This window comes from Bactrocera neohumeralis, chromosome 5, assembly GCF_024586455.1.
Source record: "Bactrocera neohumeralis isolate Rockhampton chromosome 5, APGP_CSIRO_Bneo_wtdbg2-racon-allhic-juicebox.fasta_v2, whole genome shotgun sequence".
In the NCBI taxonomy this organism is placed as follows: domain Eukaryota; kingdom Metazoa; phylum Arthropoda; class Insecta; order Diptera; family Tephritidae; genus Bactrocera; species Bactrocera neohumeralis.
In genome coordinates this window covers 40,276,614-40,302,964 of record NC_065922.1, presented here as the reverse complement: position 1 = coordinate 40,302,964, position 26,351 = coordinate 40,276,614, and the positions used below count along the sequence as shown (strand labels likewise).

Here is a 26,351-nt window from a genome sequence, read left to right as displayed (position 1 = left end):
TCGTTGTCTGAAACCTCACTGGGAGAGGTCCTTTCCGACTTACACAGCCGTATTAGATTTGCGGGGATACCAAGTTCAGACATAGCGGCATAGATGTAGTATCTTTTCGTGTTGTCGAAGACATCTTTAAAATCGACAAAGAGGTGTCATATGACGATCTTGATTTCACGTGTCTTTTCCAAGTTTTCGCGCATGGTGAAAATCTGGTTGATTGTAGATTTTCCAAGTCTAAAGCCATACTGATAAGGTGCAATCAGTTTGTTGACGGTGGGCTCCAGACTTTCACTCATTACGCTCGATAAGAAATTATATGCGATATTAAAGAGGCTTATCCCACGGTAACTGGCGCAGATTGTGGGGTGCGCCGCTTTGTGGATTGGGCAGAGCACATTTAGGTTCCAATGAGCGTGCATGCTTTCAACCGACCATGTTTTGTAAAGAAGCTGTTGCATACATATTGTCAGTTCTTCGCCGCCGTATTGGAATAGTTCGGCCGGTAATCCGTCGGCCCCTGCCGCTTTGTTGTTCTTCAGGCGGGTAAATGCTATTCAAACCTCAGCATAGTCGGACAATTGGGTTATATGGGAAGTAGGTGTGGTTGTAGTTTTCGCACTAGAGCATGAAAATGTCATATGTCATATATATCAAATTTGGTCGATTGGGCCCTGAGATATGTCCTTTCAACGAAATATGGATGGCATCACGCCAATAATCCACTTTTGAGACCGGCTCTTATAAAGACCTCTTGTATTATTCCATAAAATTTAATGTATCTGGATAATTTATTGATTTTCAAGCTTTTAGTAGTTTTCAAGAGAACCGTTATATAGGGAGTAGACGGGGTTATCACCCGATTTCAACAAATTTTACAGTGTCGATTGCGGTGCTCAATTGTTTTTTCCTGAGACAATTTGGATGTTGGACCTTAAGCTCTAGAGGACGGGGTCACACCCTTTTTTAAAATATATAGCCCCCAGATGCCCATTTCTATTAGTGCTTAGTTATGGCCGCTTTGTGGGCGTGGCCGTGAACTCGTCCTCACCAAGGAACACATGTAATTCTTACTCAAGTTATCGGATGGACAGACAGACAGTCACTCGGTGTCCAACTCGTATCGGCATTCTGATCATTTATTTACAGTGAAATTCCTCATAGCTGGACACCTTTCGACGCAGTGTTTTTGTACGGTTATGGGAGTTGTTCACATTTGGCGGCGTGACAAAAACAAGTGCCAATGTCAGCCAGGAGTGAATAAATGACAATTATACCATTGGTTTGCCTTCAGCCACCGCGAAACAGACGGCACCAGCGTAAGACAATTTCTTTGCTGTCATCCTTTGTTCTTAAAAAAATTGTCGTAAAACATCAAAAACTAATAAGAATTTGAAAAGCGGGAACTATAAATTATACGCAGTTTTCTTGACATATTTAATTAGACCTCGTCTGTTTATCAGAGATAATTGAACGAAATATTACCAAAGTAGTGTCTGTGTCCGGTTATTGGAAAGTACTTATGTCCGGTTATAGTAATTGCTTTTGTATAAAAATATTAGGGGATCCGGGCACGCGTTGCTGTGGTTTACATTTTATATTATTAATTATTATATAATAAACTATTCAATGCAGTGAAAATATTATTTACGAATAAAGGCGAAAACGTTTTTGCCAGTATAAGAATCCGAGAGATTGTACTTGAGGTTTAATTTTGAATATGTTCATACAAATAAAATACATCTGGTTACCAGCGTTTCTGTCCAATTAATAGAGTTGTCCGCTTAATAGACTGTATTTAATAAACAACAACAAAGCATGTTTAATGGTGATGCCGGAATAATAAGTCATCCACTTTCACTGTATTCTTTATTTATGAATTGTTTTAACTATCCTATCTTCTAAGTTGGTTCGAACTGGACAAAGTGTGCTAAATTTTGCTAAAATCGGTTCAGCAGTTTAGCAGTCCATCGCGGACAAACAACGTGACACGTTATTTTGATATACTTAAAAAGAGTTATTGATATATAAAAGTAATTTTGATATATAAAGAAAGTGAAAACGTTGTGTTCATGAAACCTGTCCAGTTATGCGAGCTGTGCGGTTATGAGGACTATCCGTATTGGGGAATTTCACTGTATATGTAACTCTATACTTGCCTCGATTAGTTTTAGGTGATACAAACAACCTATTTAGCAAGAAGTTGCAATAGTATAAAAAAAAACGAATCGATGTTCTAGAAATATGTATTTTAACTTTTCAAAATTTATTAACTTGGAGTGTAAAAGAATATTTAGGGTTTTCACAAGTCTCATAAAGTTATAAGTTATAACGATTCGAAAACATAGCATTGAGAATTATAAATGTGTAAACTCATTTTCGTATGAAATACAACAACAATTTTTTTAAGCAAGTGTAAAAATTTATAATTTTACGATTTTACGATGCTTTACGACGGGTTGTGAGTTCCCCAATTATAACTAACAATCTTAAATGCAAGATTATTCGCATAAATGTCCACATTATGTATCGTATATATGTACATTTTATTTTTAGGTATAACTTTTTAGGTATAATTTTATTAAATTCTGTGTTGGGCACTCTTGATAAGCTCCAGGCCGTATGCGTAACAGGGTTTTTTGGCGGGCATACATACATACATACACATGTGCGGAATGTGAATGCATGTGACTTAAGCCTTAAGATATCAGTATATATTCTTTATTGTTTCTGTAATTACATACATAAATACACATATACCGTATTTGGAATAATTTCTATAGGTTTTGATTTAAAGCGTTTAGCTCCATTTTATCATCCATACTTCTTGGTATGCACAGTTATACTCGCGCATACATACACATGTAAGTGTGCATTCGCCGAGGGAATTCGTAGCATCTGCGCTTGTGGTTAGCACTTAGCCGATAAGCCAATGCGCACACAGCCAGACTTCGGCAAAGTGCGCAGGCGTGGTTTTGCTGATAAATCGCCGCCTCCTCTGTACATAGACCTTTAGAACAACAAACACTGCAAAGAGTTTTTAATCTAAGTTTAACAGTCATATTGAATCACTAAACCGTCTCGAAATGGATTTTTTTCTATAAAACTCACCATATAAGGAACAGCTTATACTCATTCGTGTTTTTAAGTCGGAGTTGAAAGGAAGTGTTCAAGGTGCTTAAAAAACTGCAAGTAAATTACAAGCCGGTCCGTCATATGGCAATCTAACTGAGTTCGCTTGTTAGCTGCCTTGTGAAGGGCTTCCTTGTAGTTGAAATACAACTGAAAATAAATAAATTCCTTAACATTATTTTATAAAAAAGTGCATTAATATGGCAATTACAGTGAGAATAATAATTAAATTGAAAATTTTTTGCAAAACTGAAGGACTAAAGTGTGATATTTTATTTATTTATTAGTTGCATTGTAAATGTATAAGTATATTTTTTATTTCTTGTGGTACGAATGTGTTATTAAGGATATTATTGACAATAAGAAACTACGACATTATAAATAATTTAATGAAAAAATATTAACGAAATAAAAGTTATGAAAATATGCTTTCAGTATAGTCAGAATATAGTATTTTAAGAATGCCGGTTATGCTTATAGAAAAATTTAAAAAATAAAATTTTTTGACAAGCTTTTATCTTGCTCTATTCGCCTTGAAGAAGCAATTTTTCAATCTTTGTAAGAGGATTTTTGCGGCGAGAAAGGAATCAAGAAATCGAAAGCTGAAGAGGGAAGATTTCCATATTAGAATTTATATTATTTGATTGTTCAGTTTGTATGACAGCTATATGCTATATCGGTCCGATATCGACGTTTCTGAATTTTTACAGAGAAAGGACCTGTGCAAAATTTTAGAGCGATATCTCACAAACTGAGGTATACAGACAGATCTAAATCGATTCAGCTCGTCGCGTTGATCATTTATATATACATATGTATTTTATATGTCCTTCTACGTTTCCTTCTGAGTGTTGCAAACTTTGTGGTAAGCGTAATATACTCTGTTTGGGGAAGAATAAAGTTGGAAAGGATCTAATGTAGTGGACCGTGATCTCAACGATCTAAATTAAGGTTCTAGTTATAATTAAAATTTTGGTTTTTACTTATGTTCGTATAAAAAATGAGTATATGTGACCTGGTCTACGGAAGGGGGGCTTAGGTGTCAAAAAAAGGAGAACAATTAATGAGATAACGAGAAACTGACGATTATTTTTAACAGCTTTTCCCAGAAAACTAGTTTTCGCACGTTAGCTCCCTTTTCGTAGACCAGGTCACATATATTAATTGGTTTTTTTTGTAAATTGGAAATTTTTATTTCAGAATTGGAACCATGAACGATCAATTTTAAGCTAGATTTCTTCCCCTTTTTAAGATACATAGATAGATCAAATAAATCCAGCGCTACAGCCTTCAAAAGGCAATCCTGCAATCACCATTTTTCGAACGATATGCAATAACAATTGCTCAAAAAACTTACTCAAATATAGAATAAAATAATTCCAATTGTGGGGTTAAAATTCTAAAATTTTATTTTTAATTGCAAACTCGGAAATAAAAATTGAAAATTTAATTTGAATCCAAAAATCAGAATTAAAAGTTGATAAATTATTTTTTTAATATAAAAATTTTAATATCATATAAAAAGGATACTTTTTCAAGTTATAAGGTGGAATTGAATGGTTTTAAAAAGGAAATATTTACAAATTTCCAAAATAATATTACAGCGCACGCTCGAAAACGTGAACAAATTAAAAGCAAGACAGTCACATTTGCGAAATGTACACGTGTTCGAATACCCAAAAATGATAAGTTAATAAACATATGTATGTATGTATGTTTGTACATTTCAATTCAAAGTATATGATAGGAAATGTAGGTTTTAGAAAACTGTTATTTAAAAAATCAGTATTTTTTTTTACTTTCTGTTATTCTAATAATTGAAATACACATCGTTTTGATCGACGCCTTCATGACTAGCCAACTGTAGCGCTTTATAGCTTTCAGTTGCTTCATTTGGTTTGATTTTCTCCGGTGTCTTTGAGACGCAGTTTCGTCTGATTCGTCCGCTGATTCAATATCGTCGTCCGCACTATCTACTTTAATGTCTTTGCTCCATTCACGAAGGGTTGCTAACGTACATTCATTCTAAAATGTTTGATAAAAAAAAAAATTCGTAATAACTTGTATAACTTTGGGAAATTCTGCGAACACAAACAAACCTCAGTATTTAAACTGTGAAGGTGATTCATAGAGTTGCTCATGAAGGAGCGAAGTTCAGCTTCCCATTTTTAAAACTGCCAATGGCATACCATCTTCAGGATTATCATCGTTTTCCGCAAAATTTAAAATATTCTTCCAGCAATTAGCTAGGGTTTCTTCAATGGCACGACTTTAAGCACCTTCCTAAAGATTTATTGCAGCTTTTAATGTTAGCTTCTCCAGTCAATGAGCAAATCAGATTTCGTAGATGCTGCTGAAGCTAGAAGGCTGTTTTTGTAGTGCAGCTTCGTAATTTTTATTGCATTCTGATCCATCGGATGAATGATTAACGTTTGGTGGTTTCCCGATATCAGTTCAGCTTCATCTAGATGAAAGGGGCGTTGCCGATTAGGTCTTTAATAGGTCTTTAATTGGCAAGTTTCTCTCCTTTAAAAACACTAGTTTGTAGAAAAGTTTTGACAAAATTCAAAAGAAACTTGTACCTGCGGAACGAATGATTTCTGAAGCCATTCTTTAATAACAGCCGACGTCATCCAGACGGAATTTGATTACTTGTACTCAATGGAACACAGAAACTTTTTAAAACAGCGTGGATTCTTTGCTTTTTTTGCTGGAGTTTATCACTTCCAGTGGCATTTGAGCACTAAGCTAAGTTACAGCCAGTAGAGGATCCAGAAATCCTTTCTGAGAGTGTTTTTCCTTTCAACATATTTTAATACTGATTTTACTCCCTAAATACTTCTGAATTTGAATTAATTATTTCCCGTGCTCTGGTTTATGATAGCAATGGACTCTATGAATTTATATACGAACTATCATTTTCCGATTTTGAATTTTTGGAGCCGGCACTGGTAACAGCTGTAACACATATTATTATATTTCGATGAACTTAAGATATTTTAAAATCGGTCATTACGACGCCATTTCCGGATGCGTCCGCGTTGGAAGGTACACTCCTTATAGGAACATCTGAAGTGAAAAAACACGTGTTAAAACTTTAACTTAGAACTTGGACGAAGGAAAAAAACTGAAAATTGTAATCTAGGCAAACCAATTTTTAAAAAAAATTATCAATTTTAATTTTTTCAGATAGTTGTAACAGAAAAAATCCTTGACCTGAAAGACCTGTAAAATTTCATGAAGATCGGTTGAGCAGTTCTCAAACAAACACAGTTTTGAGAAAAACGCGTTTAAAGACGGCGCACTTAGCCTAGCCTCGAGTGCACAAGTTCTCAAGGCTGTATCTCAGAAATTATTACTCGGATCAATTTGAAACAATATAGGACAATATTATAGAGGTATTGTAGCATTTAATGAGAAAAAAATTCGAGATTTTGAAACCCGTAAACCCACTACCCCTTAAGTATTTCGATAAAAATTTTTTCGTGTTTAAAGGCATATGACAACCGAAGATGATGAACGTAGGGAACTTCCAAATGATTAATTTGAATGACCGTAAAAAATTTGACCATCTAAAAATATTAATGAATATTGTTGGACTAATCGTTTAGCAATATTTGTGTATGCGATCACAAACTCCACCGTATTCGCCAGATCTGGCTCTCAGCAATTTTTGCTTGAAGAAAATTTAGATTAAACAAGAAAAAACGTTAATTTCGGCTGCACCGAAGCTGATATACCCTTCACAGGTGCATTTCTTTTTGTAACTATATGTTCAGTTTATACGGAAGCTATATGCTATAGTAATCCGATCGGAACAATTTTTTCGGAAATAACATTGTTGCTTTAGAAAATAATCTATACAAAATTTCGTGAATATATCTTGCCAAATGCAAAAGTTTTCCATACAAGAACTTTTTTCCGGTCGTTCAGTTTGTATGGCAGCTATATGCTATAGTTATTCGATCTCAACAATTTCTTCGGAAATAACATTGTTGCTTTAGAAAATAATCTATACCAAATTTCGTGAATATATCTTTTCAAATGCAAAAGTTTTCCATACAAGAACTTTTTTCCGATCGTTCAGTTTGTATGGCAGCTATATGCTATAGTTTACCGATCTCAACAATTTCTTCGGAGATAACATTGTTGCTTTAGAAAATAACCTGTGCCAACTTTTGTGAAGATACATTGTAAAATGTGAAAGTTTTCCATACATACCAGAACTTGACTCCGATCGTTCAGTTACAGTGGTCCGATATCGGCAGTTCCGATAAATGAGCAGTTTCTGGAAGAAAAAATAACGTTTACAAAATTTCAAAACGATATCTTAAAAACTAAGAGACTAGTTCGTATATATAGAGACAGACAGACGGACGGACAGACAGACAGACGGACATGACTAAATCGACTCAGCTCAACATACTGATCATTTATATATGTACATATATACCTTATAGGGTCTCAGACGCTTCCTTCTGGGTGTTACAAATTTCGTGACAAACTTAATATACCCTGTTCAGGGTATAAAAAGTGTGCGAAAAAGTTAAGAATATTGGAAAAACGGATAGCAAACTTTGCGTTGTTAATTTTCTGCCATCTAAATATGCATATTATACTTGCACAAAGTTTAATTAGCAATATAAAACTGTTACCTCTGATGCTGTAAACGTAAAGGAGGCAGCAGACTTCTAGCGACATCTGTCAAGAAATAGCAAAAATCGGCCATTTTTGAGCAGTCTTGCCTACTCAAATTTGGTAAATTCAGCTAAATGCACGAAATTCTTGTGCATTACAAACTTGAATTAACATGCATGATATTGCATATTAGCGCTGTCGTCTGTCAGGGCTATAATGCCTAATCATTTTTAGCACAATTTATTTCCTAGTGGTTATAAGATAGTACTGCTTCCTTGACCGAATGCTAAAGTATATATTGATATTATATATGTATATGTGATATATATATACATATACGATTATAAATTTATAACTTCGTAGACATTCTCAAAGTACCACAAAATTGCTACATTTCAGCCAATAAAGTAAATAGATTGGAACAGAATTGGTAACGATGATTTAAATTCATGTGTGTAGTTTGTTTGAAGAAATTATAAGCACATTAAGTGAATACGCCCTGTTAGTAGCGTCACCGGGTATCAACTACCGGGTGACAAAGAAGATGAGTAATAAAAAATTTCATTTTGTACGTACGGGAAAATAAAAATTCAGTAATATTACTTAAATCAACTCAGATTTACTATAATATGCATTGTATAAACAGTATTTGTATAATCTCACAATGTAATATTTTTGCATTTCAGAACACAACTCTGTTTTCATTCTGACAATAGTGTGCCGAAATTGGGCCACACTGCTCGTATATACGTTCTGTATTCTGTGTCTGCCACCCGCCACCACCCTGCAGTATCTTAAATACACAAACAACAATTGCAACAACAACACTGTATGTAATACAGCCCCAATCGCCCATCTCGCTGTGGCGTATTTTTGTGGGGTTCGTATTGTCGAGTCTTCGGATAATTTTCTGAACATAGTTTTTCATCTGCTCGGAAATGTTGATTTTTCTAGTAGAAAACGTTGAAATAATTTGCAATTTGTGCCAAAATTACTCAATATATTGAGTACAATGTGAGAGAAGTGCAGTACAGTGATTTGAAGTGTAATATGATGAATAAACCTACGAAATATTGTCAACAAAATTACACGCAGGTGCGTATATTGCACGCAGACGTGATAGACGTTTCGATTTTCCCCATTGAGTTTGCTCTGCTCCCACGGAAAAAGGGAGCAAAACTACACATATACATTTAAGTATATGTATATAAATTAATATGTTTAAAAATTGCTGTTTGTGATTAATAGAAGTAATGAATATTATGCCGTTTGTGTTTTTGGTGATTGAAAAAATTCTGTATGGGCACGAATTGTCAGGGATGCTTGAGCATACAGTTCGACAGGCTTCGTCCAAAGCACAAACACAGCGCGGTGCGGTAGTATATTTTTCTGGTTAGATAACCGATGCACTTGTTGTGTATTCCAATTTTGTTATGCTTAGTGGACGCTGGGTTCGCACACGTTTGTTGTTGTTTGCACAGAAATTTTAACAATTTACACCGTGTCAGCATTTATAATAGTTATTGTTAAGTATATTTAGTGGTCGTTGCTATTGTTGTGACTGTTATTCTAAGACTGCCATAGAGCGCTATCCGCGTTGCTCTAGGTGCGCTGTGTTTTATGTTTGGTCCGGCGCGGCACCGCTTGGCGCTTCTGCGAATGTCCGGAATTCATGCATGCTCAATGAAGACTCACAATTAATTACATACATGTTAATATATATAAATATTTATGTATTTGCATTCGAAAAATTATGCTCGTAGTAATAATGCATGGCTCAACGATAAACTTTATAGTCTAGTTTAAAATTGAAATAAATTTGATAAAAAAAATTAGTACGTATAGTAAATTTATATATAATAATATGTAGTATATAAATATTTCTACACATCTGCGTGTGCTTATCAAGTGTCAATGTGAGGAAATATGTACAGCAAATATACGTACGATTATATTGGTGTAACTAATACCCTGTAGGAAATTAATAGTATATCTGATACACCATAAGTACACTTATGCTCACATAATTAACGCAGTGCATGGCAAAATCACGTTTCAGAATATAAAATCATGCAAGTAGTTTTTCATTTCTAATGATATTGAAAAAGGTTCTGTTATCTGCGTCGAATTAGTTAAGAACATATTCAGAGAAATAACTAATTTGGTTGGTGAAAAAATTAAAATTATTTCGCTTTGCAACGATAAACGAAAGCAAAAACAAGAAAAAACGTTAACTTCGGCTGCACCGAAGCTAATATACCCTTCACAGATTACATTGGTGCCTTAGAAAATAATTTACACCAAATTTCGTAAATATATCTTGTCAAATGTGAAAGTTTTCCATACGAGAACTTGATTCCGATCATTCAGTTTGTATGGCAGCTATATGCTATAGTAAGCCGATCTGAACAATTTCTTCAGATATTACATTATTTTTACAAACAATAACTCATACCAAATTTCGTGAAGATACGTTGTCAAATGTGAAAGTTTTCCATACAAGAACTTGATTCCGATCGTTCAGTTTATATGGCAGCTATATGTTAAAGTGGTCCGATATCGGCCGTTCCGACAAATGAGCAGCTTCTTGAAGAGAAAATGACGTAGGCAAAAATTCAAAAGGATATCTTAAAACCTGAGGGACTAGTTCGTATATATACAGACAAACGGACGGACAGACAGACGGACATGGCTAAATCGACTCAGCTCAACATACTGATCATTTATATATATACTTTATAGGGTCTCCGACGCTTCCTTCTGGGTGTTACAAACTTCGTGACAAACTTAATATACCCTGTTCAGGGTATAAAAATTAAGAAAGTTAATAGGGTATTGGGGTACATTTTAGAATAGCATCCCCCGATTTCTGGGTTAAAATGGGTATGTATGGATAGAGGAGATCCTCCAGATTAAGAAAATATATACATATGTATATATATAGTTGCCGTATATAAAGTTCAAAAATTCAACTATTTAAAATGCGTGTTTCTCCAATTTATAATGAATTTTATAGTTATTTTTTTTAACATTTATATCCACTAACACTTCACTAATTCGTTTCTAACCATTTATTTTATATTAAATAGTGCAATAATAACTTTAATTCCATATCCTTACATACCCATTTTAACCCTGAAATCGGGGGATGCTATTCTAAATCGCAGCCGGGTATTGTCTTCACTAATTTAAAAACTTTTTTTGAAGTTTTCTAAAAAATATGCAGTCATAAAAGCTCAGCACCATCTGAATGAAAAATTATATGGGATTGTGACCAAAAGTATAAAATTATTGCGGTAATAACGGAATATTTATATTTTTCTTGGGGAAGGGTAAAAATGCTTTGCAATATTTTCGGAAACATAAGATCATTGAAAATTTGTCCTGAAAAAATCGAGAAATACAACAGGCGGATGAGCCAGGTGGATCCTTTTTTTGACATAACGTGAAAGTAGAGCAAAAATGGAGCATAAGCAAGGGGTACATCTATCTGAATAGAAATGTCCGCCGTAGATTGCAGGAAAACTCCTTAATTAGGCCAATTGGACTACGCAAACGGAGCGTATCACACAAGAATATCAAACGAAGGCTATCGTTTGCCAGTTTAATGTCTTTTGAAATGATGGCAGACCCAATGCCAGGCGAACACCATTACAAGAATTAAACTTACGATATACAAAATAATCTGTAAATTTGTTGTATCATCAGTCATGGCATGGTGGTGGTCCACTCCATTCGAGGTAGGACCACATGTACATGTTGAAGCAAAATGACGGACAGTATTCACAGAGACATTTTATCAGAACATTTAAATGGAAATTTCGCCGATGTTTTACTTAGGTTGTATTGTTTTAGTAGTGTAACCTAAGGCACTGCTCTAAGGCCGTTAAGGACTGGCTTGCAATGGACCGCATCAATTGCTTGTCCCCATTGATAATCTATTTAGGACTTTTAAAAGAGAATGTTGCAGCGACAAAACATTCTAATAAGGCTATATTGTGGCAAACTCTAAAGGACGAATGGAGCAAAATACCCTTGACCAATATATCCCCATTGTTCGTACAAAGAGAAAACACTGCAAGGAAGTGATTTTGCAGAAAAGGTCTCCAACAAAATACTAGAGTAAATAAAAAAAGTTTTTCAAACAAAACATCGAATTCTTTTGTCTGACATATTATTGTTGTTTTTTACATTGACATTCTGATTTATAGAACTATTAATACAATAAATTTAAAGTCAAAATATGTGAACCCTTTTTTTTATATCGATTTTTCAAAAAAAAATTCAACTTTTATTAGTTCGTTTAATTAATTTATTTTTATTAAAAACAATGAGATTAATTCTACAGCAGTTTTATAATTTAAATTGTAGAAGCACTGCTGTTTTAGTTTACTTTAGACGTCATTGCAGATGTTTGGAAGGCGCAATATAAAAACACCTATTGTGCAGTCTTAATTTGACTGAACTTTAAAACTATTAGTTGTGAGTATGTACATATGTATGTACATTCATTGTTTTTACTAAATACATTCATGTTTGTTAAATCCATTAAAAATCACGATTTTAACACTTTAATTCTTTATACATTTTTTGGTCACTGCTAATTACCACAAGTTATGCCAAACTAAGGGACTAATTTAGAAAAAGTATTTATTGTTTAGCAATAAAATAACATTTCAAAGAACTGGATTTTTGGAAAGCGGTGGCCCAACTGAAAATAAACAATTACTACAACCCACGGATGAGTTGAAATATACATATGTATATTTATATTAAATAAAAAGTTACAATCTGACCAAAAAATTTCCTACAAACGAAATTCATAAAATTGTATCTTAGATACAAGCAATTTTCATGACCTTGAAAAGCTTTCTAAATAGGCCATCTATATGTACAAACAAACAAATACATATTTATGTATGTCACTAGTCAAATTGTACATAAATAAATTCATTTGTGCTTCACTGAGTACTCTGATGTTTTTGTAGTAGCATAAATGGTAGTCCAATGGTAGTCCAAGCTGGCATTACATTTGCAATTTACGATAGTTATTCCATGGCCCATCTTTAAATTGTAATCAGAGTCTTTATTATTACATACTTAAATTGCATATTTCTATTTATTTTATACTCTTATTTGTACTTGTAGTTTTTTTGGAGTGCGAGTCTTGTTTTGAGGCGGTGGGGGTGGTCTAGTTAAATCGAGAAAACGCGCATGCTTCCATTTCAATCGAGGAGTGTTGTATAAATTGTTCACAAAGAAGTATTTAATAATTCGGCAATTCGAATGTGTCTAGGAGAAACATAGGATTGCAGTGCCCCTCACAACTTAACATTGGATCAGCCACAATCAAAAAATCAAGGTTCATTCGTTAGCTAATAGTTTTGCCGAATAATTCCCTTTGAAGGGAAAATAGCGCCTTTTGAGGAAAAGTTTAGAGAATTTTTTATTATAAGATAAAAATTCTTATAAATTTTGAAAATGAATCTTCTGCGTTACCTGGTAAAATAAGTAGAGATATAGTGTACAAAGTTTTAAAGGCATCGATGTAGTACGTTTGAAATATGTATGCTGTAAAATGTTCAGAAGACAGATATAAAAAATTTTCTTGAATCAGCTTGAAATTACAAAAGAAAATTTTTGCAAAAAAAAAGTTGACTTGCTTCGCCTCAGCCCGTCAGCTATTATCCGATCTCTGTTATTTTTATTATATAATATAGATTTAGATGTGTGCCTAAGTACTTTTTTTAGAAATCTAAGGATACCTTCCACCAAATCCTACTCTTTACAACTTTTATAAAGCGCGATTCCCACGCTGGTTTTCATGATCGACGAATTGGCAATTGTCAGATTTTGGTCAGAAATATACCACATCCAATATTAGTTATACTCGTACACTTTTTAATATAATCTATATTTTATAAAGGGCCTTTTTTCAGGTCCCTCGTGGCTTAGAGCAAAAAATATAATTGAAAGCTGCAATCATTTTCTTTCTGAACAAACTCTGAAAAATTTGTGCAAAGTTGATACTTTTCTTATTAGTTTGAATTTAGACAAGAAATTCTATTTGCAAACTGATATTATCATATACATACATACAACATACAAATGCATATAAAAGTACATCCAAAAAATTCTTATTTGATATCAAGTATTTGCTTATTGGAGTATTAACTATTGATATAGATGTCTTTTGTATGAGTGTATGTAGTTCTTTTGTGATTCTTCTATTTCCAGTTAGATTTAGACAGGGGTAGAAAATTTTTCCAGTGAGAGGGTGAAACAGAGAGAGAAAGCTACCCTTGTGACAGCGCTTTTCAAGCAAACAAGGTTACTTACGTATGTACATACTCACATGCAGAGATATACAATGAAGATTTCGTGGCTTTCATTCCATTGAAATGAAATTGTAGAAAGAAAAAGTTTGGTACACTGGTAAAAATATATAAAACCACGGAATACAAGCTATTCTTCAAAGTTATGCAATAAGTGCCCAAAGTTTGGAATAAAATCGTTCCTTCTCAGCGAAAAAACTGTATATCTCTATATCTATTTTGGGCTTTTAACAGAGAAAAATTAACATTCGTGTATTTAAAACTTTTTGTTTTTAAAATAAATCCGTAAATTAAAAACAAAAATTGGCATAACCAAAAAGCAGCAATTTAAATATGAAAATATAATCAAAAGAAACGTATAATTAAAGTACCCGCCACAATCGGGTCTACGTATGGCGAATGTAACTCGACAGCATTCTGTTAAAAATATTTGAAGAATATTTTTTTCGCAACAACAATAATATTTATCACTGACAATACTATTTTTTCGTTAATATTGAACTTTTTTTGTAAATCGATTTTTATTTAAGATTTTCATGACTTAGAATTTGTAAAAATTATATATTTTATTTATATTTTTATACATATTCATCATATTTTCGTATGTGTGTATGCAAACATATGTATGTAGATATGTACATATACATATGTATGTGCATGTACGATATCCATGAGTTTTGAAGGGTAGCTACACAGCCTCAAATGTTTACCCCCTTATCAAGGAATGCTAGCTGGTGGAAGAAAGTCGCTCTCAGTCCAGTACAGTTTTCCAATTGGAAATTCCACACGCAAGGTAGTGCAATGCACGACATGTGTACATATGCGTGTGCATTTGATATTTTATGTCGAAAACAACTTCAACCTCAACCGCGCCACGCAAACGCATGCAGTGCTGCGCTGTGTCAGCCAAAAATTGGTGGCGGCAGGAAAACGGCGCACCAATAAACACACAAGCCTCTGCCTCTGCCGTGTGTGTCCGTGGCCAAGTGAGTGCAATTGAGTCATTCACCCTGAAACCCATGCGCCGTAGAGCTCGCACCAACGCTGACTCGACCGGCGCTGTAAGACTCTGTGCCTCGCTGCGCTGCAAGTGTTCTAGATATTGATTTTTCGTCTGCGCGTGGTTACTTCACTTTTTCGGTGCTCATAAATGAACACATCCATACACACATACGCACCAATCTACAAATAAGCATAAAAACGCGTCTAAATAAAAATCAGCCATACGCACACACACACACACATACATAGGTATACATGCATATGCACATATTTAAATTATTTTTCCGGCGAGTGGGCTAGATACTTAGCCGTTTGAATAGCTCTGCGTCAGGCAGTGCGTTGGCGCTGTGGGAGACGCTCTCCACATGCCCTGTCGCCCGTTCGTTTCTTGCTTGTAAAAATGTACGTATGTACGTATGTAGTTAAGTTCCGTATGTTTGTATTGCATGGGAGCATGTTTGAGATGTTTTTTGTTTACAATTTTCAAAAAGAATACCAGGAGCGGCGCACATGAGCAGTGCAAGTCAAAAGCAGCAAGCACAAAGAGACTAACGTTCTCACAACTGCTAAATATTTCATTTAAATCGTTTCAGATGTCTTAAAATAGAAACTACTGAACAATTCTTGACGTAAATTAAAGAAACAGCATACAAAAATATCACAAAAACGAAAATATTCTAATATAATAGCTCAGTATTCGGCGCAGACCGTATTAATTGGCTGGAAGAGTTTCTGGCATAGCTTTTGCGCAATGTGCATATTGTAGCTACTGGCCATGTGTCTGCCTCAATATATGTACATATGTATGTTGATATGTAAGTGTGGACCTTCGTGTGCCGTGCAAGTTGCATAAGCCCATTTTGATTACTCTCCAGTATACTATACATGCATGTATGTATCTACATTTGGCTCGTGTCCAGAGAATAATTGCTGCATGCCTCGCTCATAAGGCACTTGTAACCGCAGCACACATACACACCGACATGTGCATGTGTGTGTGATTCTCACCTACCACCGAGCAACGCGTCGCGCAAGCTTAAAGCACATGTGACACCCAGCGGGAGTGGATGGAACGGAGCGGTCAGCCGCACGAGTGCCTTAAGGGTGCAGTGCATGCGCCATCGCCTTATGTTGTGAGGGTTGCTAAAATGGGGTGGGTGGTAGAATACAAGTAGTCGCTGACAGCGCTGCTACACTACAAACATTTCATACCGTACGGAGTCGTCAGCAGCAGAGACAGCAGCCGTGCGGTGAGAGCGCGACCGACTGAGTTCTATGCTGACGCATGGCAATATTGATTTTTCCACCTTTTCCAGTTGGTTTTGTGCGCTTGTATGCGCCGTCGCTCAGTCTGTGGGGTGGTTCGTCGTTGTGTGGAAGTCTTTGAAATTCGGTTGTCACGCTAGTGCGTTTGCGTTAAAGATTTGTGTGAAATGTTAAAACAATAGTGAAATGACTTTGTGCGCAGTTCAAAAGCACATTTAATAAATTTGTGAAACGAAATGCCACTATTTTTAAATTCACAATTTTTACAAAGTCAAGCAGCTTATTGTGGCTGCCAGTGTTCGTTGCTAAAATAAAATAGACTGGCGCGTATGTATAAATATACTTAAGTATGTATGTATGATTGTATGTATGTATTTAACTTTATAGTGTTTGTTTCATTCGGTTTTTGCTTTGTTTTGTTCCAACTATTTTTCGATTTTATTGTAGCTTAAGAAATACATACATATCTACATATGTACATATATACTCGTATTAATATGAATCTAAAAACAGATTTCTATAAATTTACAATCCGAATGTAAAAAGCATATGTTTTAATGAACATGAACATGAAAGCTTATAAAGTTCTGCTCACATATGTACATTCATACATATTTTTTATATATTTACATACATATGTATGTACGCATGTTATGCAAAGTGTTGCATTTGTTATAAATTGTTTATGTTTTTGTATTATTTGTTGTTGTTGTTACTTTTACGGGCGATTCACGCAAGCGCAAATGTTTATATAATGAAGCTCCTCACACTGAGCATTGACCTCATTCTCTTATCTATGATACTTGTTTGTATGTACATATGTATGTATATACATACATACTTGTATATAAGCATTTATGTATATACATATTTGAAACAACTACAAATTACTTACACCTTGCATATATGGACATTACATATTTATTTACATATGCGTATATTAAGCCTAAAGCTTGCGCATAGCTGAAACAGAACATATGTATGTATGTATGTACACCCATATACATACATATGTATGTACATATGTACATACATATATGTAATTACGTATGTATAGTGTGCCATTTAAGTCATGGTATAGCAGGTGCTTTTTAATTCTTATGTAAAATACACAGTTTGTTTTATTAACTTCACAATAAAAAAAACTGTCACATGATTTTCTCAGCATCAATGTTAATGAAAATATAATATAAATATCTATTTTCGCGTGGGTATAGTTTATTTAAAAAAAATTATAAAAAGAAGTAAAAAAAATGTGAAAAAAATAATAATAAAAAAAAATTTTTAAATAAAAAAAAATATAAAAAAAAATAAAAAAATTATAAAAAACATTATAACAAAAATAATAATAAAAATATAAAAAAAAAATTATAGAAAAAACTTAAATAATTACCAAACTCGATTACGCAAAGTTATGATTCTTTATTTTCTTAAATTATCAAGTATCATTTTAATTTTAATTTTTAGTTGGATAACAGTTTTCAAGTTGTATTTACATTGATAAGCTCGTTAAGTCGTCTAGACATTGGTGAAATTAATTGTTCCAAATTCCTTTCTTTAATTTTCTTCCATCCCTCCTGTAAAGCTGCCAACTTGCTTGCTTCCTTCGGTCAACAGCCGCGAGGAGGAATTTTTGCCGACCTTTTTTTTATTTAGATTCGTTGGTTATTATTCTTGGCGCCAAAACTCATCTGTATATTTTTATATTTTTTGGCAAACTCAAGCTTTGGGATCTACTTTTTGGACACTTGAGGTTTTTTCTTTGATGTTTATTAAACAACCCAATTTTTTTTTGTTGTGAAAATAGGTTTTGGATGCGCGTCCTTTTAAGTAATAAAAAATTGGGTATTTTATATATAAAAATTAAATCATCTGCTGTATTATGACTTTAGTGGCACACTGTATTAAGTACATCTACGTATTTGCCGACAAGCAGCACTGCTTGTTTCTAGTCCGGTGTATTTTGAAACGTAATCAGAAATATTTGCCACGATAAATGAGATATCAGCGCATTTTCGCCACCTTTAACTTGCGCACCGCTCAGCTAGCAAAATTACATATGCTGGTACGAGTGATATACATACATATACACATATAAAGTAGCGACCCACCGTGAGAGAAGTTTGAAAGCGACTGATTGAGTACTATATTTCCATCCGTTTAAATTTTAAGTAGATATGTAGGAGAAAAGAATACTAAAACACTGTAAATATGGAATTGGGTATAGCCAAATGAAGAGACAAATTGAGTTGAGACGTGACTGACCAAATGATAAGTTTCTAGGCATGCGGATACTGCAAATAGGTCCATGCCGAAACTAACAGCGCAATCCAATCAGGTAATTGCGATTACAACATCGCAGCGGCTGAGTAAATATTTACCTTAAGATATATTTGTACGACAACTCTCTGAAACTGCAAATAAGATAGTGGAACAGATATATTAGGCTTAATAATCAGTTCAAGTTTTTTTTGGGTTAAATTTGAAACTTTGCATTATCATGCCATTAGCGCAGTTTGAAAAATCGCTTAATCGAACCATGACCACGCCTACTTCAGACGAAATATAAACAAAATTAAGAGCCAACTCCTGATATGATTTTATACCCTATAAAAGCGAACATTTCACTTTGCATATTATGAGTCGGCAGCAAAAAGAATGATTTCGGTTAATTATAATTTCTAAAATTTCGACTTCGTCTGAGCTTAGCTCTTACTAACAGCTCCTCCTGTTTACGTTAAATATTAGCATATGTATATATTTTATGGAACTCCTGATTGCTATCATCTCTAACTTTTTCAATTATTTTTAGATCCAGCACGTCCTTGAAGAAATAATTTAAACCGCGATTCCTTACTGCGGGTATGACATACAAATGTCACTCCACGTATAGTCGCTCTGTGAAACAGTGGAAACCTAACCAAAGATAGGGCCGGGAGCCCAGTAAATTAAAATAGCTATAAATTAAGTATAACTGTAAGAATTTTAAAGTAATCCAGTAACTGGTTAAATAAGAAATCGACAAAAACAAAGTATAAAATGAATGTGACCACCGTTTCAACCGGCACCAGCACTGGCAGTATCAACGCTACCCAACAGACGACCAAAACATACAAAATCGAAATGCTGGATGATGGTCAACTTAGCATGGCCTCAGATGACGACGACGATGATTTGATAAACAGTGATGATAGTATTTACGATGACGCCGATCTGGCACATATAACGGTGCAAGATGATGTGGCCAACCAATTGGCCGCAGCCGGACCAGTGGGTGTGGCTGCTGCAGCGGCGATTGCATCGTCGAAAAAACGAAAACGCGCACACTCGTTCGAGACGAATCCATCGGTGCGTAAACGACAACAAAATCGTTTATTGCGAAAACTGCGCGGTATAATTTATGAGTTTACCGGGCGTGTGGGCAAACAGGCCGTGGTGCTGGTGGCTACACCCGGTAAGCCAAATACCAGTTACAAAGTTTTTGGTGCCAAACCGTTGGAGGATGTGGTGCGAAACCTGAAGAACATTGTAATGGATGAGTTGGAAAATGCACTCGCACAGCAAGCGCCGCCGCCACCGCAAGACGATCCCTCACTTTTTGAGCTACCACCCTTGATTATTGATGGCATACCAACACCAGTTGAGAAAATGACACAGGCTCAGCTGCGCGCGTTCATTCCGCTCATGTTGAAATACTCGACCGGTCGCGGTAAGCCTGGTTGGGGACGTGAATCTACTCGACCGCCTTGGTGGCCCAAAGAGCTGCCTTGGGCAAATGTACGCATGGACGCGCGCTCCGAAGATGACAAGCAGAAGGTGAGAGTGCGTCATCCCATCGTATACTAAATAGACATCATGAATTATAATACTCTTTTACCTACAGATCAGCTGGACTCATGCTCTGCGAAAAATCGTCATCAATTGTTACAAATACCATGGAAGAGAGGATTTATTGCCAACTTTTGCCGACGATGAAGACAAGATTGAAATGCTGGAAGGCGAGGAGGACGATGAGATGGATGAGCACGAACCCACGACAACATCAACAACTATACAGACGGTTGCTAATGCCTCAACAAATACAACAAACGTAAGTGGCGTTATTATATTACTGATTTGACTAAGAATTCAAATAAAAAAATATCAAAATATCAAAGAGACTTATGTGAAATACTATAGTAAAATTATGTAGTACTTGTATGTATGTAAAATATATATTTCTACGGTGTAAGTTCATATCTAGTTATAGTTGAATATACAATAGTTAAACTGTTCCTACTGCGAACACTAAATGTTCATCTTTTTATGAAAAACTAAACTGAACCCCGACTAATGCACAATCAATCGATGCTCCCATAGCAAGTGAATGTCGTAAAGATCAACAGCGCCGGCACAGTTATCTCTACGCACACGGCCAACGCTCAAGCACAAGGCAACGCTGTGCCTACGATTATCCAAAGCACCAACAACCAACACATAACAACCACCGCAACGCTTCCAGCCTCGACTAAGATCGAAATTTGCACAGCACCGGTACAAACGGCTAGTCAGGCGTCACAGGTACAGCAACAGGCCAATGCCGCTGCCGCACAGAGTATTGCAAACGCGCAGGTTTGCATCGAGCCGCTGACTTTGGGCGATGTTGATGTTCGTACTAACAATGAAGTAGCAATTTCTACAAATACAATTTTTGATGTTGTGCGCTTATGTTCACCGTATTTGATTGATTTCTTCAATATGATTTTTACAAACGCATATTTTTTTATTTTATTTTTTTTGCAAAATTTAACAATTGATTTGTTTGTATGTATATTTCTGATTGCTTACTAAGCATGTTTACGATTTTCAATTATTTTTGGTTGCGTTGCTTTGCTTATTACTTTTATTATTTGCATTTAATTTACATATATTTGATGAGATGCAAATAATTATTACAAATAATCAGATATATTTTGTTTTCATCCCTATTTTCAGTATACCACACAAACGGTGCTATCGACAATACAAAATGCTGACGGCACAGTGTCTCTGATTCAAGTGGACCCGAATAACCCTATAATCACGTTACCCGATGGCACAACGGCGCAGGTGCAAGGTGTAGCCACCGTAAGTGTAAATTTTTAATTGAAAACTGTTTTTCGACATTTTTTTGACTCAATTGTTTGTTATGTAGCTGCATCAAGGCGAGGGTGGTGCTACTATACAGACTGTGCAAAGTTTGGGCGATGTCAATGGTCATGAAAATATGACTGTGGACTTGACAGAGGCGACTGTAGCTCAAGATGGTCAAATTTATATAACTGCTGAAGATGGACAGGGTAAGAAACTTATTTAGATTTATCAGAGAGTGCACCACTTAAATTTTTTTGTGAAAATATTTACTTAATTTTCAATCCTTCTTCAATATCAGTATATATGCACATCTTATATCATTATTAAAACGCTATATTTTGCAGGTTATCCTGTTTCGGTGAGCAACATGATAACAGTACCGGTCTCCGCATCCATGTACCAGTCCATGATGGCCAACATACAACAGATCCACACGAACGGTGACGGCACAGTGTGCATCACACCGATGCAGGTAGATTCTCGTCCCAATAGTAGTAATAGTAGAAGCAACAGCCACAATACCAACAACATTACCAACAATAGTAGAAACCATTTTCAATGTTATACCTTAACAGCAGCACCAGGTGGGCTGGGCGCCCGACTAATTGCAACAGCGCCAACTTCAGCCTTGCCTTCGACAGCGAATGAAAGCCAAACAAATTTAGCCAATAATAATGCTACGAATTGCCAAATATTTAATCAGTGTAATTTAAGTAATAATACATCTAGTCAAATTAGCCGCGCCGACCACAGCCAGCACCATCAACAGAGGCAACAACAATTGCAAGCCATTCCCAGCGCAGCGAAAATATTCATTAATACCGCTAGCTTCGCAACCATAAACAATAACAACTCATTAAACACGAATAACAACAATAAGTTCGGGAACTTAGCCAATGCTCCTGCGGTAGTGCCGTTGTCGCTGCCAATTATGGTGGCCACCGCCGGAGTGCCTGCGGCCACCAGCAGTGCAAGTTCTAACGGTTCGACCAGCGCTGAAACAGGAGCTGGTGCAAGTGGTGCGAATGCAACTACCACAAAAACGACGGGCAAAAGGGGTGCACATAAACGGCGCAAACAAACTATTGGCAAAGCGCCACCCGTTAAACTGGAGAGGTGTGCAGCCGAAACCCTACTTCAGGGCAATATAAGTTTTGTAGACGATGATGTGGATGGCCAGGCTAACGGTTCGCACGTCAATGATAATGTGATCAATGATGAAGACGATGGTGGTGCTGGTGATGGTAGAGGCTCAGAGGCAAATATAAATATGTTAGGAGTAGGCATGCCAGGGAAAATTATTAAAACTGAAAACGTAGAAAACTAAAGGATCGCGTAGAAATTCATAATACAAATTATTATTATATATTTCTATACACATACATAGGTGCTTATGTATGTGTACATATCGCGTTGATTTAAAACTTAGCCAAAGTAATCCACAATTTACAATCTCACAACGGTGTTTTTGTTTCTAGTCAACATACATACATAATTAACAAATCGCAAACGCTGAGTAAAAGCACATTCAAATAAGTTTATGTTTGGGGAGTTGTAAACTCCCTCAATAATACCCAATGATTAATGGAGGATGTGTAGTGAACCACCAAGTGCCTTTAAAGATTTGAACGTAGTGAGAGTTGCGCTTTGGAAATGAAGCTTTACTTGGAATCATATAAGAAAACTCTAGAAGCGCCTTAATTCGTTTCTAATTCGTAAATGTTTGTGAAACATACTTGCCATTGTTGTTAAACTTTATTTGTTAGTAATATTTTTATTTGCTGCATAGTTTAATTCACATTAATTATTTTATTGTTTGTTTACAATTATGCAGTCACTTTGCATAATCGATATTTTATCGATTTTTTTCACGTTTTAGCTTTATTCTATTATTATGCAATGTATACACAAGCATATACACAAAAGCAAAAACATATGTATATTTTAAGATTTTTTTTTGTACATTTATCGTATGATTTGTAATTGATAACCAAAGTTGATGTAACGAACCCACATTGAAATAAGTAATTAGAAATGTTCCTAGCTTAAATATGTACTAATATTAATTTTAAATCACGAATTGATCGTCAATGAGCCCACTTGCTAATGCGAAACAAAACCAAATATAAAATCTTTAGTTGATTGTTGTATTTTACATACTTATGTATATATACATAAATATAACATATTTTAATCGTTTTACAGCATCTCATATGTTAGGAAATATTAGGCCGATTAGATTGGCAACAATTTCAAATAGTCAATGATGATATCGGAGTACAGATTGTTTTTAAAATTGTTATAAATTACAAATTTCGAAATGACGTGCATAACTGGAAATTTAAGTCGGGTGTCTTGCGGCAGGGTTGCAAATAAAGCCTTAAAAATTATTAAATTACCACTTGAATTAATTATTTTTATAATCCTGAAGCACATAAATAATCCCAAAAATCGGTTTAAAAATCAAATAACGGATTGAAAATAAAAAAAAAATAAACTCAAGCATTAAATTAAAAATTAAAAAAAATTGGATTAAAAAATCCCAAAAATCGGATTAAAAATTAAATATGGGATTGAAAAGAAAAAATAGTTCCAAACATTAAATAAAAAATTAAAAAATAAATTGTTTCAGAATTGACATTTTTCGCGCTTGCGTGCTTTGAGTTCTACCGTTTTTTAAATTTTTTGAAAAGGAAAGCTTTTTAATAAAATGTCAACATAGTTCAACCCTCTTTCTGTCTTATTTATGTTTAATTTCTTTTAATTGAAGCGTTTTAGTTAGAAGTATTAATTTTGTTTATTTCTTTTAATTAAAGGTTTTCAGCCAGAAATATTAATTTCAGTTAGAAATACGCAAATCTTTCCAGTTTTATCCCTTTTCACTGCAGCTTTTAATTTAAAGAAACAAAAAATATTTCTAACTTAAATTTTTAAAATAAAAAATGTGTTCTCAAGTTTTAATTCATTATGTTTGGAATTAAAAATTAAAAACTAAATTTGGGATTAAAAAAAATAAATTTTTAAGCCAAATTTTTGGGATTAAAAATTAAAACTTCAATTTTTAATTTTATTTTTATTTACCTAAACCAAATTTTTGAATAAAACAAATCGCAACCCTGCTTGTCGCCTAATTGCAATGTAAACGGCCTAGAATAAGTGCAATTGTATATATTAATATTTATTTTGTTGCCATCATGTGCGACTCTAAATCCGTGTACGATTCGAGCACACATAATGACACATTTATTTAGAATAGCAAATTTGTTCGACTTTTCATTTAATTTACTTATGTATGTGTTTTACATGCGATTATTGTTTTTTTTTAGTAAACTTTTGGATATACTTGCAATGTAGCTATAAATACCTCCGGTTGAATATTTACACATACACATATCTACATATTTATATTTAGTTCGACTTGTTTGTAATTATTGTAACCATATTATAAATATTTTTTTGTTTTGATTTTTGTAAATATATAGTTAATACCAATATATTTGATTTGAAATGTAAACAGCGACAATTATTTCATTCTTTATTTTTTGTTGCAAGAGCAGAGTAAGTTTTTTCTTTTCTAGTTTGAATTATTTATTTAAATCTTTTGTTTATTCCAGTTGGTATTCATTTACACTTTCACAACAAATTTCAAACCTGAAATTGTATGTATTTCTTATTATGTATTTGGGAACCTTGTATATAAACTCTACTATAATTTCTTCATGCTACATTGAAACTTTTCGACTTCTTTTCTAGGTGGAAAATGGCGATCAATTGGAGACCATAACTGTTTCGCCAGGCATGCAGCAGATGCTGATACAGGGTGCGCCCGGTACAGAGCCGCAAGTGCTGCAAGTTGTCAGCCTCAAAGACGCAACACTCCTTAGCAAGGCAATGGAGGCAATCACCGGGGGAAATGTCAAGGCTGAGGACACAATAATAATGGAGCAATAAGTTATTTATCAACAAAAAGTGCTGATAAAATAAGTAGTCCATCTTTTATGTCTAAATTATATGTTTATTCCGTACGTTTATTTGCATTGTGGTAGGTGTTTTCAAGCATTTTATTTTGTTATTGTATGCTTTTGAGGCGATTCTTTTTGGTTATATTTGGTATACACATACATATGTATAAGAGAATTAAATGTACCTGAGCGGTAGTATTAAACTATTTGTACACAACACCATATTATGTTAATATTTTTTTTTTTTTTTTAATATTTTTTACACAAAAAATGTTGTTGCTCACTTTGAACTTTGTGAAACACTGTAGCTAAACCAATAAGCCAAGAAAAGTTTTCGAAAACGTGACAATTTTTTTTATAAATATTTTATTGAATAGATATACTATTGGAATGCTCATTATGTTCATCATGGTGCAGTAAAATTCGTTTTTTACCAGACCTGTTGTTTATTTCAGTTTGTTTTTTGATTTCAAAATTTATTATAATTAATTTGCATAATTTATAATGCCAAAAAAGTAATTATATATATTTGAAAAACTAGTAGCACAAAGAAATCCTGTGTGTTAAATTTCACATACATTTGTACAAAACACACATACATACATAAATACGCATAAAACCATATATATACCTACATAAGTGTGTAGACAGTTGCGGGTTACTTTCTATACATCAAATTAAAAGCTTTGAAAAAGTTATTTTTCATCATAAAATTATCCCAGGCGTTTCAAAAAATATACTTAGATGTATTTATTTCGCAATATTTATTTAAATAGTGAATAACTGAAACATTTATGATATTCCAACTAAGACCTCTTGTAAATAACTTCCTAGTTGCTGGCTTATTTCTGTAGACTTTAGACTTGACGTAGCCCCAAAAAAATTTGTCTTCCCAACTGCCCAATCCCGAAAA

The 26,351-nt window shown here is 34.4% G+C and overlaps 1 protein-coding gene and 1 long non-coding RNA gene across 19 annotated transcripts; one reads left to right on the top strand and one right to left on the bottom strand.

The window, feature by feature from the left end:
- Positions 1–2,219: 2,219 nt before the first annotated feature.
- LOC126759677 (uncharacterized) lies at positions 2,220–9,384 on the bottom strand. 8 transcript variants are annotated; one of them, XR_007667048.1, is made up of 8 exons: positions 9,095–9,384; positions 7,779–8,047; positions 7,345–7,723; positions 5,706–6,192; positions 5,223–5,649; positions 4,923–5,148; positions 3,103–3,273; positions 2,220–3,036 (listed from the first exon to the last, which is right to left on the bottom strand). It is a non-coding gene; the product is annotated as an uncharacterized LOC126759677 (long non-coding RNA). The 8 variants fall into 8 exon arrangements; XR_007667045.1 differs by lacking the exon at positions 9,095–9,384 and having other exon boundaries at positions 5,706–6,081; positions 6,140–6,192; positions 7,779–8,582; XR_007667043.1 differs by lacking the exon at positions 9,095–9,384 and having other exon boundaries at positions 7,345–7,411; positions 7,577–7,723; positions 7,779–8,582.
- Positions 8,759–25,713, top strand: LOC126759670 (DNA-binding protein Ewg). 11 transcript variants are annotated; one of them, XM_050474666.1, is made up of 8 exons: positions 8,759–8,856; positions 19,177–20,180; positions 20,248–20,454; positions 20,724–21,011; positions 21,339–21,470; positions 21,538–21,682; positions 21,821–21,948; positions 25,230–25,713. In XM_050474666.1, exons 2-8 carry the CDS (start codon positions 19,404–19,406, stop codon positions 25,425–25,427), a joined length of 1,875 nt encoding a protein of 624 aa, XP_050330623.1. In that variant the 5' UTR covers positions 8,759–8,856; positions 19,177–19,403; the 3' UTR covers positions 25,428–25,713. The 11 variants fall into 11 exon arrangements, with proteins under 11 accessions (XP_050330623.1, XP_050330620.1, XP_050330622.1 ...); XM_050474663.1 differs by having other exon boundaries at positions 19,177–20,186; XM_050474665.1 differs by lacking the exon at positions 20,724–21,011.
- The last annotated feature ends 638 nt before the right edge of the window (positions 25,714–26,351 follow it).